This window comes from Scomber scombrus, chromosome 14 (assembly GCF_963691925.1).
Source record: "Scomber scombrus chromosome 14, fScoSco1.1, whole genome shotgun sequence".
NCBI lineage: Eukaryota > Metazoa > Chordata > Actinopteri > Scombriformes > Scombridae > Scomber > Scomber scombrus.
The window spans coordinates 29,195,773-29,214,589 of NC_084983.1; the positions used below are offsets into that span (position 1 = coordinate 29,195,773).

Consider the following 18,817-nt stretch of genomic DNA (forward strand, 5'->3'; position numbering starts at 1 on the left):
CCCTGCAGAGTGGTGAAGGCTGCTGAGACGGTCATCGGCTCTCACACCCATCAAGGACATTGCACAGAGCCGCCACCAAGATCATCGCAGACCCAACCCAACCACGGACTGTTCCCCCTTCTGCTCTCAGGCAGACGGTACCGCTCCACTCGTAGCAGAACAGCTAGGTTCTGCAACAACTTCTTCCCAACTGCAATAAGACTTTTGAACTCCCAGTAACCCCCCCCCCCCCCCGACTTAACGAATGTTTGGTTACAATACCTTTTGCAACTTTGCACTCATCATTGCACTTTATTCAATTTTTAATGTATTAATGCATCCGTATGTGGCTGTGCCTGTTATTTACTTGATTCAGTGTTTCTACATTAGGTTTTTTAATTCTGTTTCTATGTGGAGCCACTTTGTACCTGTCTGGTAAATATGCGGAATGACAATAAAAGGAAATCTATCTATCTAATACAAGTACTAATAGTAGTACTAGTACTAGTAGTAGTAACAGTAGTAGTAGGCTAGTAGTGACAGTAGTAGTAGTAGTATATTTTATTGTATTATATATTTTCATAATGTGTATTTCTCGTGTGTATTAGTGTCACAATCTACTTTGTTGTGTTTTATTATCAGCTTGTCCGTTATCTCTGAAACACACAGCTTCAGATCAACTTTGAAATGTTTACACAGAAGGAGGACTGTGGATTTAGTCTTCTATCATTGAGTAACAGTGAACCTGTCCTCTGTACACTGTGTCCAAAAACACCCTGAGATCCTTAAATGAACCTTTTTAGACCTGGTCCACCTTCCATAGACACTTAATGTTTGGTTCATTATGTAGAGTTAAAAGCTACGTATATATTCTATATATGATTATCGACCAATATATCTATCAGAATAGTCCATAACATCAGTATTAGCCCTTTAAATCCAGTATCAGGCTCTATTCAGTGTTTCCCTGTTGAGCTGTGGTGGAAGTGTAGTAACAAAAAGAGGAACTTCATATTAACTTCAGATCAACTTTTAAATCCATGTTTACACAGAAGGAGGACTTCTAATGGTCAGTATGAACAGGAGGAATCATTACAGACAGATAAACACACTTCATGCTCATTTAAAAACTCCCTGTTGGTGAAACACACGGTTGAAAACTTGTGAAATCGTCCTTTAAGTTTCTGGAGGCCGTTGCAAATATGATTGTGTGTATGTGGCTGTACACTAAGCCGGTTACATCACATGTTTGATACTTTAATATATTAAAATATATCATTCAATCAATCAAGTTTGTCACAAGTAGCCATCATCACATTATTCATACTTTAACACGTATGTTATGGTATTTAAAGATGATTTTAACCTACATTTACTGTGTTAACATGTATGTTCTGGTATTTAAAGATGTTTTTAACCTACATTTACTGTGTTAACATGTATGTTTGGGTACTTAAATATGTTTTTAACCTACATTTACCGTGTTAAAATGTTGGCGCGGCCATGCGGGGCCTCGTGTTATTGTGTTGGGTAATCATCTTTTTGAATGTCTTCCGTTATGTAATAATAAGATCACAATAAATCGCTCTGATTGGCCAGTTGGAGTGGCAGTTATTCTATTGAACCAATCAGAATGAACGCACGGGTCCCGGAGGCATGAAGCTATCCAATGGGAGTGCGCTAACGACAGCGCGGGTATAAGTTCTATTGTGTGACGTATGCGGCCTCCAGTTACGGTCGCCATTTTCTCTTCGTCGACAAACGGGCAGAAAACGGCGACAATAAAACACGACGAGCCGGCGCTAGTTCTCCCCGAGTCCCGGCCCGACCCAGCCCGCTGCATGGGTCCATGGACTGCCTGCTGATCCACGGTGGTGCAGCCGTAGCTTCCCCCGCTGGCTCTAAGATGGAGGACGCCTGCAGAGAGTACCAGTCCTCCCTGGAAGACCTGACGTTCAACAGCAAGCCGCACATCAACATGCTCACCATCCTGGCAGAGGAGAACCTAGACTTCGCCAAGGATATCGTCGCTATTATTGAAGCACAAATCAGCAAGGTTTTTATAAATATACATAGAATATATTTTCATTTTGAGATGTTTCTCTGTGGATGTACATGTGTTAGTGTTAGTAGGCCCCGGAACATGGCGGCCGGTGTTACGATTTATCTGGAGACCGTGTTAACTGGTGACCGCGTTGACTGTTGTTACGGGTTAACTGGTGACTGTGTTAACTAGTGTTACGGTTTATTTGGTTACCGTGTTAACTGGTGTTAGTTTAACTGGTGAGCGTTTTAACTGGTGTTAGTTTACCTGGTGAGCGTGTTAACTAGTGCCTCAAACTAACACGGTCACCAGATAAACTGTAACACCTAACTAATGACCGTGTTAACTGTTGAATCTCACATTTACAAGAGAGTTAAATGAGTCTGCTGAACACAATTAAACTTATATTCCCACGGTCATAAAATTCCTGGAAAAGTTATAAAATGAGAAACAGTTCTCCAGGCCTGGAAAAGGTTTGGAGTTAGGTGAATGTTTTGGAAAAGTTTTGAATCAGGGAAAACCTGATCTGATAGCAAAGATAACAGATATAAGAGGCTGCATGAACTCTGTGAACCCCCCCCCCCCCCCCACACACACACACATTTTTACCATGTCAACAATCAGTAGATTCATTTAATATGAATAAACTAATCATCAGTTTCTATACTTAGCTTTTGTTATCTTCTAACATGTGATCTGGGACCAAACGCTTCCTCTGGATGTAATTATAAAATGCTCCCAACATTTAGTGATCATTAAAGTGTCAAAACACTTTAAAAGGCTCCAGAAAACAGGAAATGACATCATCTCTGTTAAAATGTTCTGGGGGAAGACACTTTGTTTAACTACTTAAATTCAAAGTCATGAAAATGGGGTAAAATATGGAAAAGTTTTGAAAATTCATTGGTAAAGATGTTTGGGAACCCTGTTTATAAATGTTTAGCGTAACTAGGATATTAAACACAGATGAGCATGTGTTTAAAAAAAGGATTACACTACAATTAGGAGGAGACACCTATGTGAAAGTCACCAGTTAAACTGTAACACCGGCAGAGATTCCAGTTGCCACGGTCACCAGTCACCAAGGTCACCCGTCACCAAGGTCACCAGTTGCCACGGTCACCAGTTAAACCGAAACACCGGCGGTTATTGTTCTGGTTTTAGCAGCTCTGCACTCATATTTACTATTATTACTCATTCACTGTGTATTAAAGTTAACACATCGATTAATCTGCTTCAGGAACCTCGTTGATCACTTTATTTAACGGTTACAGTTTAAACCGTCCAAACTGATCCTGAAGCAGCCTGAAGTCTGAAAATCCACCGAAACAAAAACAACTTTAAACTCTTTAAATACTGAAATACATCGAGTTAAACACTGGATTCATGTTTTATATTTGAAATGAGTTTGAAGACAGCGGAGATACAATTACACACTAACTAACTAAGTTGTATTTATTAACTTTAAAATCAAGTTTAAAGGTAAAAACACTTTCAGTAAGTTCACAAACTTACTGTAGAAATGCTCGTAAATACGTTAAACACCTGATATAATATATATAATATGAGTTTGAAATAAGCTGAGATCAAATAAAAGTCTAAAAACGAATTGATGGAAGTTCTTAAAATGTAAAAACGTTTCTTGTAGAACATTTTATACACTTCAAACTGTAGGATGTGAACTACAGTCAGTAGTAGACTTTACATAGTGCTTAGTTCTTTACTGCAATACAACTGTAAAGAATACTCCGTTAGTTACTCTCAGTTTACACTACTTTATATACAGTTAGCTAGTTTAGTCCAGTGGTTCCCAACCTAGGGGTGGGGCCCCTCCAAAGGGTCAGCAGATAAATGTGAGGGGTGGTGAGATGATTAATGGGAAAGAAGAACAAACTAAGTTCTGATTCACAAATGTGTTTTCAGTTTTTGGACTTTTTCTCTAATCTTTGATTGTTGCTGAAATATTGGATCATTTGAACATTTATAGAAATGAAAGCATGTGAGAAGTTTAGAGGGAAAAATCACTATTTGGTGGAGTTGGGTATCGCTTTAAAAATGACCCGATCCAAGTCCCCTTAAAGTTAGATACCAGCTAAGCGCTTCATTTAATACCCATCACACATTCTGTACACTTGCTTTTAGCGTAGACTCACTTTAGAGCGTTTAGGAACTGCTAAGCGCGTTAACTCAGATTCACCACAGACGGGTCGTAGCTACTGTGGCAGTCGGCCAATCACATGTCGCGTTAAACCGAAGATCGCTTGTGCTGATTGGCTGTGAGCAAGTCCATACAGATAGTTATAGTTTCTATCTCTGGAAAAAGGATCGATTGCAGGTATCGTTTGACGGAAGACGTTTCGGTCCGATAGCCAGCGCTAGGTGGAGCTGTTAACAACTCATAGACATCGGAAATGTGAGCCGACTACACACTGCTTTATGGAAGACGTCAAAAGACAAAAAGGTCGGAAATGGCGTCTTTTTTACGACTTTTTTCGTACGTTATCATTTCGCTTGTACTTAAAAATCTCCGAACTCTTCAGAAAGACGCTAACATTGCCGCCGTAACTTTTACAGCAGCCAATCGTGTATTAGAGTTGGCGTGATCCGTTACCGTGGTAACCTACAAAATGGAGGGAAAACTAATTCCTGATATTTGTGACATGCAGCTGATGACATCACACCAGAATCATCCAATCAGGCTTCGCGTTTGTTCGATTACAGTCGGCTGGCTCGACCAATCAGTGCAGAGTATTTAATGACGTTAACATCTGGAGCGTCGGGTTAAAGAAAGGTCGGACTCCGGCTGAATTACGGAGTTGTAGAAACTGTTGTCATGGAAACGAAACGCTGCGTGAAAAACTGTCCGATAAACGTTGTGAAAGAATAAAAAATATTAACGTAGATTTAACCACAGGAAGTTAAACAAACACTCAACTTGTAGGATTCAAGTGAATAATAAAATAAATACTGAATGCCTGCATTTGATTGGCTGATTATCGTCACGGGAACAGATTCTCGTTGCTCATTGGTCTATGAGATTCTGAGGGTTAGGTTCGTGTTTACCGTAATATCTGTAGAAGCTGCGCCCGTTAAAATAAAAACACTCAAACTACATTCAGTTTCAGGTCCGAATGAAAAAAAAGTTAAAAACAGATTTAATGTGAATCAGCTGTTTGGTTTCGGTGGATTTTGACTTAAACTTTTTAGCCCCCCCCCCCCCCCCCCCCCCCCAGGTCCCTCTGTTTCTGGTTTATTGTTAATAAATCGTTTTGGAGCCTCTGAGCTTCTCTATAGAAACACTGCAGTCAGTTTGCTTTCTAAGGCCTCACACACACACACACACTCACTCACACACACACACACACACACTAACACACACTCGCACACTAACACACACTCACTCACACACACACACACACACACACACTCACACTCACACACTCATTTATTCACTTATTCATTCGTTCATTTAGTGAAATCTTGAATAACTGAAATGTCATTTTTGAATGATTTTTAAAAAATGTTTATATAATAAAAAATGTGAAATGTGCTTTTTGTCATTTTTTATTTCCCCAAGTGTAAATTTACTGGTATTGACTCTGGTTTTTATCTATTTATTAATCATTTATTATTAATGACTCCACTCAGTTTGTTTGTTTGTTTGTTTGGACTGTTTAAAAAAAACAACAACAACAAAAAACCCCAAAAAACACATTTAACAGAGTTTGAAAAAACTTTTTAAAAAGAGTTTAAACTGTTTTTTTATTTTTATTTTTTTTATTTATATATTTAACAAACTGAAGAAAGAAAAAAAGGGTTTAAAAGAAAAAACAACTCCTGAAAGGTGTCGAGTGATAAACGGGGTTGATGTGTCGTCATGGTAACGTACAAAGAGCGGTTTAAATAATATTAAAAAAAAACCCAAAAAGCCCTCTTTGGAGGTAAAAGACTGACTGCTGCTCCACGGACCTGACGGAGGACCAATGATCACTGACCAACAACTTTCATTTCTTTGTGTGTGTTTTTAACCTTTTGAGCTTTTGTCTTGTTTTTGGACCGTCGACGCTCATCAGACTCCTAAAAAAACTTGTTATCTGGATTTTTTTTGGCTCATTTTTACTTTTTAATGAAGAACGAAGATTTTTTTTAAAGGACTCTGGATTTTATATTTTTTCTTCAGCTGGATTTTAACTTTTTTCTTCACTTTTTTTTGTGCTTTTTTTCACTTTTTCATGTGTTTTTTCTTCCTCTCAGTGGGCCGATGACGAGGAGGAGCAGGGGAGGAAGGGGGGGGGCTGTAATAATAATAATAATAATAATAATGATGACTTTTAAATGCTGAAATGTTTTTTTTAACCCTTGTTGTTTTCTAAACTTGTCGAGTTTTCTATCGCTCCAGGCTCCGACTGCAGAGAAGCTGCCAGTTTTGTACTTAGTGGATTCCATAGTGAAGAATGTTGGAGGGGAATACCTCGCAGTGTTTGCTAAAAACCTAATCACTTCATTTTTATGTGTCTTTGAAAAGGTACAGTTCTCTCTTTGCTGCCATTTATTTCACACATTCAAACTTTGCTTTAATCTCTTAGTGCGTGTGCGTGTGTGTGTGTGTGTGTGTGTGTGTGTGTGTGCTGCTCTGTTTAAAGCTTTTTTTACATTGATAGTCCTGCTAATAAAAGTCAGTGGGAGGGTTTTAATGCTTCTGTTTAACAGCTGATTTTAAGTGATAGAAGCTTTTTCAGGTGTTGTTTTGTTCAGTCGCTGTGGACCAAGTCCCCCCTGTCCTCTGTCCGTAGGTGGATGAGAACACCAGGAAGTCTCTGTTCAAGCTGCGGTCCACGTGGGACGAGGTTTTCCCGCTGAAGAAGCTGTACGCGCTCGATGTCCGCGTCAACTCGGTGGACTCGGCGTGGCCCATCAAGCCGCTGCCGCCCACCGTTAACGCCAGCATCCACGTCAACCCAAAGTTCCTCAAACAGGTGCGTGAGCAACATCTGATTCTGATATTTAATTAATTATAAATCCTGATGGGAGGGAAGTTAAATAAGGTTTAAAAGAAGATTGAAGTTGTCTTAAAGTGTGTCGACATGTTAATGAGTCAGTGATGAATAAGTGTGGTAAGACTGAATGCTCCTGAAAATGTCAAATGGTGAAACCACAAAAGAACGGTACATATTTTATCACCTACAGTGTTTTTAAGTGGACTTATACTAATAATGACTTCATTTAACCCTCCTGTCGTCCTCCTGGGTCAAATTAACCCCGTCTGTTTTGACTGTTCCTTCTTTCCTCCCTTCCTTTCCTTCCTTCCTTCCTTTCCTTCCTCCCTTCCTTCCTCCCTCCTTTTCTTCCTTCATTCCTTTCCTTCCTTCCTCCTTTCCTCCCTTCTTTCCTTCCATCTTCCTCCCTCCCTCCCTCCTTCCTTTTTTCCTCCCTCCTTCCTTCCTCTCTTCTTCCCTACCTCCCTCCCTCCTTTCCTTCCTTCTTCCTCCCTTCCTACTTTCCTTCCATCTTCATTCCTCCCTGCCTACTTTCCTTCCTTCTTCCTCCCTCCCTACTTTCCTTCCATCTTCCTTCCTCCCTCCCTACTTTCCTTCCTTCTTCCTCCCTCCCTACTTTCCTTCCTTCTTCCTCCCTCCCTTAAAATATCCAGAAACTAAAATTGTCTTTTTTCTTTTAAACCAACTTTGCTTTAAAACGACACGAACTTTAAAATAAAAATCTCTCAGAGGAGAAACATGAAGACCAGATTCTCCACTTAGAGGAAGAAATATGATTCAGGCTGTTAAATGAAATATTAGTAACAGACTAAATATGAACTCGCATGTTAAACATCTGGATTTAAGGCCTCAGATGTTTTTATTGAATGTTTGTTATTGTTAAATCTCAGCTGTAATAAAATAAAGACTAAACTTCTTCTTCTGTCTTCAGTCTGAGTCAGAGACGCCGTCCTCTCGGCCCGTCACCACTCCTCCGGCGACGCCCACTCCCGCTCCTGCTCCGACTCCCCCGCCTCCACCGCCATCGGCAGCAGCAGCGCCACCAGCGGCCGCTCCCGCCCCCGTTGCCCCCGGCGCCGCCGTCAGTCAGTCGAGTCTGACGCAGGAACAGCTGATCCGCCAGCAGCTGCTCGCCAAGCAGAAACAACTGCTGGAGCTGCAGCAGAAGAAGATCGAGCTGGAGCTGGAGCAGACCAAGGCTCAGCTGGTAGGAACCGATCAGTGATCAATAATCAATCATTAGTGATCAATGAGCCAGTAGCTAATAAATCATCAGCTTTAACACGTGCTTTTATTTTGAAATTCCCCCCATTAGTCCTTTCTCTTCCTTCTGGTAAAAACAAATGAATCTTAAAGTAAACATGTTTTTATTTGATGTTTCCTATTTTGAACATTTGAACAATAACAGCTGCTTTAAATAATAAATAAATAAAATATAATCAGCTGTTTGTGTTTAACCTGAAACATCTCTGTCCTGCAGGCGGGGGGGTTCGTGCTGCCCACCTCAGTCTCCTCCACGCTGTCGGCATCATCGGCTGCAGCGCTGAAGCTCAGCAGTCAGACCGTTCCCGTGGTCCGACCCTGGATCCCCCCTCAGACCGACACTAAGCCGTCCACCAGAGACCCCCGTCTGAACCGCTCCGGCCCCCCGGCCGCCCCCCAGCCCAAAGAACAACCTGCCGGGAAGAAGGACGGCCCCCCCCTCACAGGAAGTCCCGCTGTGACGCCGGAGAAACGGCCGGCGGAGAAACCGGTCCGACCCGACAAAGCCCGGCTGCCGAGGAAGGAGATCCAGGAGGAGAAGAAGTCCAAGTCCCCGTCCCCGCTCGCCAAGAACCTGCAGATCAAGAACAAACACGCCGAGGCCGAAGCCCCGAAATCGGCCGACGGCACCAAGAAGGACCCGCGTCTGAGGAAGCGTCCGCAGGAGAAGAGCGGCGAGGCGAAGGAGGACGAGCAGAAGGAGAAGAAGAGATGCAGCGATAAGAAGGAGAGAGAGGAAGCTCTGCGGGCGAGCGAGCCGCCGCGCTCCACCAAACCCAAACTGCTGAACGGTTCTGTTCCCAAACACGAGAGAGACGAGACCGCCGACAAGCTGGAGTTCAAGGCCGGCGGCAACGCCCGCACGCACGCCCGGAAACGCACGCGCTCCCGCTCGCGCTCGCCCGCCTCGTCCCCGAAGAGGAAGGACCGCCGGTCCCCCAAAAGCAGAGCGAGGAGCAGCTCTCTGTCCCCGTCGCCCTCGCACAAACCCGGGAAACCCCGCAGGATCCGACCCGACGAGCCGCCGCACGGCAAGCTGGGCCGGGAGGACCGGCTCGCCCCCAAAAAGAACCAATCGGAGAGCAGGAGGTCGAAGAGGCCGGCGGAGGAGCGCCACTCCGAGTCCAGAGACTCTCATTCGCCCCGCGGACACGACGGCGTCGGGAAGGACGGAAAAGACGCTCCGCACCGCTGGAGGAGCGGCTGGGAGGAGAACAAGCAGTGAGTCACATCCTCCTCTTACTGTTGATTTATATTATGTAGAGTTTTACATGAAACAGACATCACCATGGTAACGCATCTCATCATTAACAGTCTCACCCAGCCTGAAGGTAACATGGGTCCAGACTAGGGCTGGGACGATCCGCGATCAAATTGTATATTGGCGATTGGAGGGTTGCTGTACTGTGCGTTAGAGATGTTTCTGGAGGAAATACTGTTAGAGAAGCCCCGTTTACAAACAGACAGATCTACTCTCTCTCCTCTCAGCTCAGGGTACGAGGCTCATCTCTTTGATCCGAACCCACACAGCCCGTTTGCTTCGGGGTCGTTCAATAGAGAGGAATCGCAAATAAATATTGTTTTAATGTGTAACTATTGAAATGTTCACACTGCCGCCTGCTAAAAATAACGTCATTAAAACAAAACAAAAAACGTGCCAAGGACACGTGAACCCCTCCGCCGATTGAATCGTGTGTTGGTAATCTAGAGCAATGACGATCTACAATTTGATTCACAGCAGGAGGTAAAATAAAATGCGTCTCCTCACTCAGAATATCCACCGAGTTCTGCGGCTGCCTTCTTCCAGTATTTGGATACGAGGCGACGCTGCTAGATCCAGTAGAATAATACTTAATAAAACATAGTGGTGAAGTCTTGGGGTCAATAAGAGTCAGACCAGCTCCCCTCCTCACTCCGCTCTCCCAGAATGCATCAGCTGTGTGTTTTGACGTCTTTTAGTCTTTTCAGTTCTTTAAATAATGATTTTCAACTTGCAGGTTTGTTTTAAAGCTGAAATGAAAGTAATAAAACAGTTTCTTCTTCTTCTTCTGGTTCAGTCTGAAGCTTGCGGAGGACCCTCATGTGAAACCTGCACCTCAGAGACACAAACCCTACAGCACGCCGACCCGGCCCACCACCCCCCGCACCCCCAAACACCGCCTCAGCGTGGACGCCAACATGCAGATCCCCGACGTCCTCAACTCAGCGTCGAAGAAGGATCTGCTGCGGAGGGTACGGCAACAAAGAAGCTCCACTTTCATTTTTAATAAAGTTTCTTTAACCTTCGTGTCGTCTGTTTTCACTGTTCCTTCTTTCCTGCCACCATCCCCCTTTCTTCCTTCCTTCTGTCCTTCCTTCCTCCCTCCCTCTTTCTTTCCTTGCCTCCTTCCTTCCTTTTTTCCTCCGTCCTACCTTCCTTCCTTCTTTCCTCCGTCCTACCTTCCTTCCTTCTTTCCTTGTTTCCTCCTTTCCTCCCTCCCTTCTTTCCTTCCCTCCTTTTCTTCCTCCCTCTCTTCCTCCCTACCTCCCTCCTTCCATCTTCCTCCCTTACTTTCTCCTTTCCTTCCTTCTTCCTTCCTTCGTCCCTCCTTTCCTTCCTTCCTTGTTCCTCCCTTCCTTCCTTCCTTCCTTCCTTCTTCTTCCCCTTCCATCTTCCTTTCCTTCCTTCCTTTCCTTCCTCTTTCCTTCCTTCCTCTTTCCTTCCTTCCTTCCTTCCTTCTTCCTCCCTTCCTTCCTTGACTCGAGGACAGGAAGGTTAACGTGTTTTTTTTGTTTTTCTGACCTCCAGGCGAGTAAACGTCTGGAGAGCGGTGAGATCTCTCAGGAGGACTTCCTGAACATGGCGCACCAGATCAAACACTTCTTCCAGTATCAGGAGGAGAAGCAGCAGCGCTCCGAGAGCTGGGACGACTCCGACGATTTCCCCGGCAAGAAGCTGCCGCCGCTGCCGCTGCTGGCGGCGGCCCGTGACGGCGTCGAGGCGGCGTACTACGAGCACAAGTCCAAGCTGAGGAAGACGCAGGTCACCCACCGGGCGGCCGGGGAGGAGTGGGAGGGCGAGGACAGTCCGGAGGAGGCCGAGGACGAGGCGCCGGGTGAGAAGGCGGCAGCTGCACACCTGGCGACGCACAAATACAACCGGCCGCCACGGGAGAGACCAGGTGAGCTGAGACAGGAAGCAACCAAAATAAGTTCAGGAAGATTCGATTAAAGTCGATAAAAAGTGTTTATACCAAACATTGAACCACAGATGTGTTTAGAAAGCATCAATAGTGGATCTGACTGATCAATAAATGTGATTAAACCTTGATTCATGTTTCAGAGAGCAGAGAGAGTGACCACTAAACATCTCCTATCACACAATATCATGTCCTATTTTACCTCAGACATGAAAATATAACATATAACATAGCTATAATGATGGAAATGTTGTTTTATTGGTAATTTGAGTCTCTTTAGTCTCTCCATCTCATAGTTACCATGGTAACTAGATGGCAGCTGTAGGTTTAAGTCTTTTTTTCATCTCTTTTTTGGTAGTTTTTAGGTTTCTTTAGTCAATTTGTCTCTTAGTCTTTTTTTCATCTCTTTTTGGTGGTTAAATGTTATTTAATGTAAAGGTAAAATGAGCAGAGCTTTATGGAGCTGTGGGGTTTATTGTATAACCATTAGAGCCATCAGTCTTCACTGCTACATCATAACATCCTCATAACTACTATCTTATTAAAACTATTAACTATTCATTTCACTAAAACACATGGCAATAGATACGGAGATAATCTGACCCAGAACAGCCTCAATGGACAAACATTTGGAGCAGAAATACAACAGTAGAACAACTATATTCAATAAAATGTTATTAATGACGCACGAAAACGTCTGCTGTTATCGGAACAGGAAGTTGGATCATTGATGGGTTGTTTCTCTCACAGGTGAGCGGAGGAGTAAAGAGCGCGAGGAGCCGCGGCCGCCGCTCGGCCCGATGATCGAGGAGTACAACCACGGGAAGGAGTTCCCCACGCTGAAGTCTCTGCCGGGCCTTCGCTTCCGCAGGAGAGCCGACCCACGAGAGCCGAGTGAGTCACGCTGCCGCTAACGCAAACGTCACCATGTGCTTTTTTCTCTTCTTGAACTAAACTGAAGGCAAACTGTCGTCTGTTATCTTCACAGAGAGGTCAGAGGTCAGGTTCTGGAGCTGCGGGGTGTCAGGGTCTCGATCAGTGACACTTCAGCAGGGTTAGAGATTCTTCTACAGAGAGTTTACACATTTAATTAGAGTCACACTCATGAATGATGTAAGCCCTGAAGCATCATGGGAGACGTAGTCAGTAACTAGCTAGCAGAGTTCAGGACGATGATCGTAGCTCTTCTGTAGTTTTAATGTTCACGTCGTTAGTTTACGTCAAACACAACTCGATCCAGTTTTTAGGTTTTTGGGTCCGAACGTTCCTTCATGTTAGTGTTTGTGGTTTCAGGTGAGCGGGAGTGGACTTCGCCGCTGACCGAGCGCCAGCGCGACGAGCAGAAGAGCGGCTACGACGCGCCGCGGAGGTACGCGGAGTCCAGACACCCAAACCCCCGCAGACCCGAGGGCCCGCCCCCAGCCGGCACCGTGGTCCACAGGAAGTGTCCGAGCCCGGGGGGGCTGGACGCGTCCGTCCCGAGGTTCGAACGCGAGCGCCTGTCCCCGTTGCACCAGAAGGACGCGGCGGACGCGAGCCCCGTCCCGCGTTTCGAGAGTCCGAACAGCGAGCACTCGGACGACGGGCCCATCAGCCTGGACGCCGCCCCCCCTCCGCACCCCGCCGCTACCCCCAAATCCATCCTGAAGGCTCCGGCCCGCGTGGGCCCGCTACCGAGCGTCCGACAACATGGCGACTCCCCCGGACACACGCCCCCCCACGACGGGGGCCACCCCCCCACCCGCTACGACGGGCCCGGTCACATGGGCCCCGCTAGACCGCACCCGCCGGGCCGGTACGAGGGCGGCCCCGGGCGCTACGATGACCCGTCCAGGTTCGAGGGGCCCGGCAGGTTCGACGGGGGGGCGCCTCATCACAACATGGCCGACAGGTTCGACGGTCACATGACACACGGTCCAATGAGGGGCGGGGAGGGTTTGGGCCGGTTCGACGGCCCTCCTCACCCTCAGGCACCGGTGAGGTTCCAGGGGCCCGGTCCAGGGCACTTTGAGGGCCCGATGCAGCGCTTCGATGCCCCGCCACACTTTGACAACGTGGCTCCTGGATCTGGACCAATGGGCTTCCAGCAGCAGCGCCCGCTACGCTTTGAAAACCCCCAGAACCAGATGGGCCCCATGAGGTTCGACGGCCCCGGTCCGATGCGCTTCGACGGGCCCAGGTTCGACATGCCCCATCAGGGCGGGCCCCCGCGCTACGACTGCCCCACCGGCCAGCAGGGGCCCCCCCGGTTTGGTCCCCAGCACAACCTGCAGCCCCCCATGAGGCCGATGGCGCCGCCCCACTACGACAGCCCCATCCCCCCCCAGCAGAACTACAACATGGCCCCCCAGCGTTTCCCGGAGCCCATGAACCCTCAGTTCCCCGCGGGCCCGATGGCGTTCCCGGTGCAGCCGAACCTGCAGCCGGCAGGAAACTTCAACCTGCAGCCGGCTCCCTTCAACCAGCCTGCCGCCGCCCCCTTCTACAACCCCGCTGCCCCCGCCGTTACCATGCAGCAGCCGGTAAGCCACACACCTGTCACATGTCTCACCTGTCCGTCACATGACTCACCTGTCCCTCACCTGACACACCTGTCCGTCACATGACTCACCTGTCCCTCACCTGACTCACCTGTCCCTCACCTGACTCACCTGTCCCTCACCTGACACACCTGTCCGTCACATGTCTCACCTGTTTTCTTGTTTCCAGGTGAACATGATGAACATGAACACGCCCTTCCTGCCTCAGAGCTCGGTGCCTTTCGGACAGCAGAGTAAGTTCATCTGTTCAGTTCAATCAATTAATTAATTAATCAATCAATCAGTAAACTTAATTAACTCACCTGTCTCTCTCTGTGATCTGATTGGCTGCAGCGCCTCAGGTCGCCCCCACTGAGAATCACTTCGGTCAGGTGGACGTTAACGATCTTCTGTCCAAACTCATCTCCAACGGCATCATCAAACCCTCGCAGCCCGACGCCACGGCAACCGCCAGCAACGGTGAGCCCCGCCTCGTTAACCCGACGCTCTTATCGAGGAGACTCGTTAGCAGCTGTTCTTTACACTTCCTGTTTCCTGTCTGTGTTTCAGAAGTTGTGGTGGCGCCGGTTGTTGCGCCTCCTCCTGTGGTGGTGGAGGAGGAGGAAGAGGAGGAGCAGGAGGCGGAGGAGGACGAAGATCTGCCGGACCTCACTAGCTTCACCATCGACGACATGAAACAGTGAGTCACCTGCCGAGGACGATCATTAATCATTAAAATTCATCATTTGAATTATTATTATGTCATTATAAAGGCAAATAATTAATAAATAGAGAAAGTTATTATAGATGAATCCATAATAAAGTCATAATTAGCTTTAAACGTAACAAACATCTCTTTGAACACTCGGTCAGACAAAAAAAAGATTAAAGACGTTTCACAGTTTATTTAATCATTAATCAAGAAACTAATGAACATATTAAAGGTGCAGTTAATCTTTGACCTCTAACAAAAGTTAAGCTTGTACATAAACTAACTATAGTAGCAGGATTTATTTTTCTCCTTCTTTACTCCAAATGTTCAACTTCTCAAATCACATCCGTACATGTCGGAGCTGAATCGCATCTGAGATATGAGAGTGGAAACACCTTAGCAACCGCCTTAGCAACCACCTTAGGAACCGCCATAATAATCACCCTAGCAACCACCTTTGGAACCGCTATAATAATCACCCTAGCAACCACCTTTGGAACCGCTATAATAATCACCCTAGTAACCACCATAGCAACCCCTTTAGGAATCGCCATAGTAATCACCCTAGCAACCGCCTTAGGAATCACCTTAGCAACTACCGTAGTAATCACTTTAGCAACCGCCTTAGAGACCACCTTAGGAACCACCTTAGCAACCAGAGCTACAGAAGCGAGCAGGTTGAACTCAGCTGCTGTGTTTTTGTCTCTCAGGCGTTATGAAAGCGTGGTGACGAAGCTGTACTCGGGGAATCAGTGCTGTCTGTGCAGCATGAGGTTCACCGCCGCTCAGACCGACCTGTACGCCGACCACCTGGACTGGCACTTCAGACAGAACCACGCCGGCAAGGTGGCCAGCAAGAAGATCACACACCGCCGCTGGTACTACGGTCTGACGGTGAGTAGTACTGCAGTAGCGGAGTATTTTTACAGTACAGTATTAGTACTTTTACTGCAGTGAAGCATCAGAGTGCTTATTAAACTGGTCTCTTTGTGTTTTCAGGACTGGGTCGAGTTCGAGGAGATCGCCGACCTGGAGGAGCGAGCGAAGAGTCATTTCTTTGAGAAGGAGAACGAGGAGGAGGTGCAGAAGAGTCAGGCGGCAGCGAAGGAGAAAGAACTTCCGATGGTTAAAGCAACCAAAGATCAAGTTGGAGAGGCGAGTAAAGCTTCGAGCTTCCATTTAAACTCAGAACAAACTAAACTAAGAGTTTAACTTTGACGCGTTTTTGTTCTTTTCTTCGTTTCCTGCAGTCGTGTGAAATCTGTCAGGAGGCGTTTGAGACGTACTGGGTGGAGGAAGAGGAGGACTGGTTCCTGAAGGACGCCGTCCGGGTCGATGACAAGGTACGATGACATCATCAGACATCACAAACACACACATATGGAGGCTGTTTAGTGTCTCTGCTGCTGTGAGGCTGCAGGTTATAAACTGATATAATTCAATAAGTTAAACACAGATGTTCTATAAGAGAATAATAATAATAACTTTATTTATACGGAAGCTTTCACACATTAATGCAGCTCAGTGTTTTATTGAATCAAAACAAGAATACGTTTTTTTTAAAACACTAAAACAAATAAGAGATAAAAAGATGGATTGTGATCTTTGTGGTGATAAATGTTTATGTGAAGCTTGTTTTTATATTAAATCTTTTATAGAAATGTTTCATATTTTAAATTAAATATTTAACAATAATAAACATTTTCATCATCTAAACTCTTCCTGTTAAACTTTCTGGAATCAAACTCAGCAGCAATTAAATATTTAGTTTATTGCTCCAACTAAGTTATTTTATTATTGATCTTTTATTTTTTATCATTCTGTTAAACAGTGAAAAATGATTTAATTAGATTTGACAAAGTTGCAAAATATTAAATTAACTTTAAATAAAATTGTAAAAAAAAAGAAAAGATAAATCCACAAAATGTTGAATGTTTTGTCTTCTGGAGTTTATTTCAAAACTAAAACTTTCTTATAACATTAATGATCGTTCAGATTATTGATCAACAGAAAATCAATAAATGTTTTTTTGTCTCCTCAGAACTTCCATCCTTCCTGTTTCGAAGATTATAAAAACGTAAGTAAAAACTAAAAAATCAATAACTCTTAAAATAAATAAATCGATGATCAATAAACTGACGTCTGACTCGTTGCTGTTTGTCCTCAGACGTCGTCGTATCTCGACGTCACGCCGTCGCCCAACAAGCTGCTCACCGATCATCCGCTGAGCGCCTTCATCAAGACCGAAGAAGAAGAAGAGACTTCCTGTGCCGTTGCCGCCGCTGCTGCCGCTGCCGTTGCCGCCGCTGCTGCCGCTGCAGCTGCCGCTGCCGCTGCCGCTGCCGCCTCAGTGAAACAGGAAGTGGATCTTGAGGGCGGCGATCTTCCCGAAGTGAAGAAAGAGGAGAGCGATGTTTTAACGGAGCCGACGGACGGAGCCGCGGCGCCGTGAACTCGCTGCTTCACTTTTCTGTTTTTTTTAAAGGAAAAGTGTTTTTTTGTTTTCGGCGTGCGGGGGCGGGGCCTCGGCAGGAAACTCGGGGGCGGGGCCTCGACAGGAAACACTTGAATACATTTTTGTATTTGGACGTTTGAACGACCGTTTTCAGGGTCTCCGCTTTTCTGAACTGATGAAAAAATAAAAATCTACAAATGTTTTTTTTGTTTTTGAGTTTAAAAAAAAACAACTGTAAATGATTTAATTTATAAATTAAAGTATTTTTTGTACCTCTGGTGTAACGCTGATTGTTTGCCGCCTGTTAGTTTGATTGACGGGTTGTTTTCAGGTAAGCTTCATCTGATTGGACGACTGAAGACCGGCCCGCTCTTCAGGAGGACGGACGTTTGTTTTTCTCGTTTTCTCGAGATGAAAAAATTCAATAAAGAGTCTGAAACTTTGTGTTTGTGTGAACAGTGATTATTGATTATTGATTATTGGTCTGAAGACTCGTTTTATTGTTCATTTAGGTTCCAAATGAATAAATAAAGGTTCAGTGGGTTCAAAGTTTTTCTCTCGTGTTTTTATTTGACCAGATAAATAAAACTGATGAAATATGATCCAAAGCTTTCACATCAAACAGACAATTAAAAGAAATAAAATCATCTTTCTCTGAAGAGTTCTTCACATTGATGCTGATAAATTAAAAGTATAAAAATAAACTACATCACTCATAATACTGCAGTACTTTTACTGTAATACTGCATACTACATCACACATAATACTGCAGTACTTTTACTGTAATACTGCATACTACATCACTATAATACTGCAGTACTTTTACTGTAATACTGCATACTACATCACTCATAATACTGCAGTACTTTTACTGTAATACTGCATACTACATCACTATAATACTGCAGTACTTTTACTGTAATACTGCATACTACATCACTCATAATACTGCAGTACTTTTACTATAATACTGCATACTAATGGAGTATTTGTATATTAGTGTATTAGTAGTTTTACTGCAGTAAAGTATCAGAGTACTTCTTCCAGTACTGTTAGTAGTAATATTATGAAGCTAACAGCAGCAGTTCTTCTTTAAGCAGCCTGATGAATGTTTTTAGTTCAGGGGCGGACTGGCCTGTCTGCTTCATCAACCAGCTCAGTGAAAGCGACACTAACAGCCAACAGCAAGAGTGAATCATTAGCTTACTCCTTACTTTGAAGATCCTTCACAACCTGGCACCATCGTATCTCTCTGAACTGATTCACATATAAACACCTTCACACACTCTCCGATCCTCTCCATCCATCCAGCTCTTTGCTCCATCTGCCAACTTAACCGCCATGAGGTCAAGACCCTTCAGCCGATCTGCCCCCCCGCCTCAGGAACCAGATATTCACACTTCTGACTCTGTCTCCACCTTTAAATCTCACCTGAAAACGCACTTATTCAGAGTGGCATATTCTGTCTCACACTGACTATGCAATCACACTCTTGTTTATTTATTGTATTATTGCACTGTAGTCATATCCATATTTATTTATCTATCTAACTTCCACATCAATGTTACCTGATTTATAAGGTAATCAGAGTGACGTCCTCTGAACACAAGAGGAAGAAACCGGAGTCCTTTTATTTCTTTAACTGAGTTCAACTTTCAAAGACTTCTT

At 44.9% G+C, this 18,817-nt stretch overlaps 1 protein-coding gene across 2 annotated transcripts; it reads left to right on the plus strand.

Moving 5' to 3' along the window:
- The first annotated feature begins 1,729 nt into the window (after positions 1–1,729).
- pcf11 (PCF11 cleavage and polyadenylation factor subunit) lies at positions 1,730–17,592 on the plus strand. 2 transcript variants are annotated; one of them, XM_062432654.1, is made up of 18 exons: positions 1,730–2,035; positions 6,423–6,548; positions 6,817–6,999; positions 7,952–8,227; positions 8,501–9,504; positions 10,341–10,515; positions 11,072–11,444; positions 12,213–12,356; positions 12,756–13,984; positions 14,172–14,235; positions 14,336–14,461; positions 14,552–14,681; positions 15,404–15,587; positions 15,693–15,848; positions 15,944–16,036; positions 16,735–16,770; positions 16,861–16,977; positions 17,020–17,592. In XM_062432654.1, the coding sequence occupies exons 1-18, from the start codon at positions 1,829–1,831 to the stop codon at positions 17,143–17,145; spliced, it is 4,749 nt and encodes a 1,582-aa protein (XP_062288638.1). In that variant the 5' UTR covers positions 1,730–1,828; the 3' UTR covers positions 17,146–17,592. The 2 variants fall into 2 exon arrangements, with proteins under 2 accessions (XP_062288638.1, XP_062288637.1); XM_062432653.1 differs by having other exon boundaries at positions 16,861–17,592.
- The last annotated feature ends 1,225 nt before the right edge of the window (positions 17,593–18,817 follow it).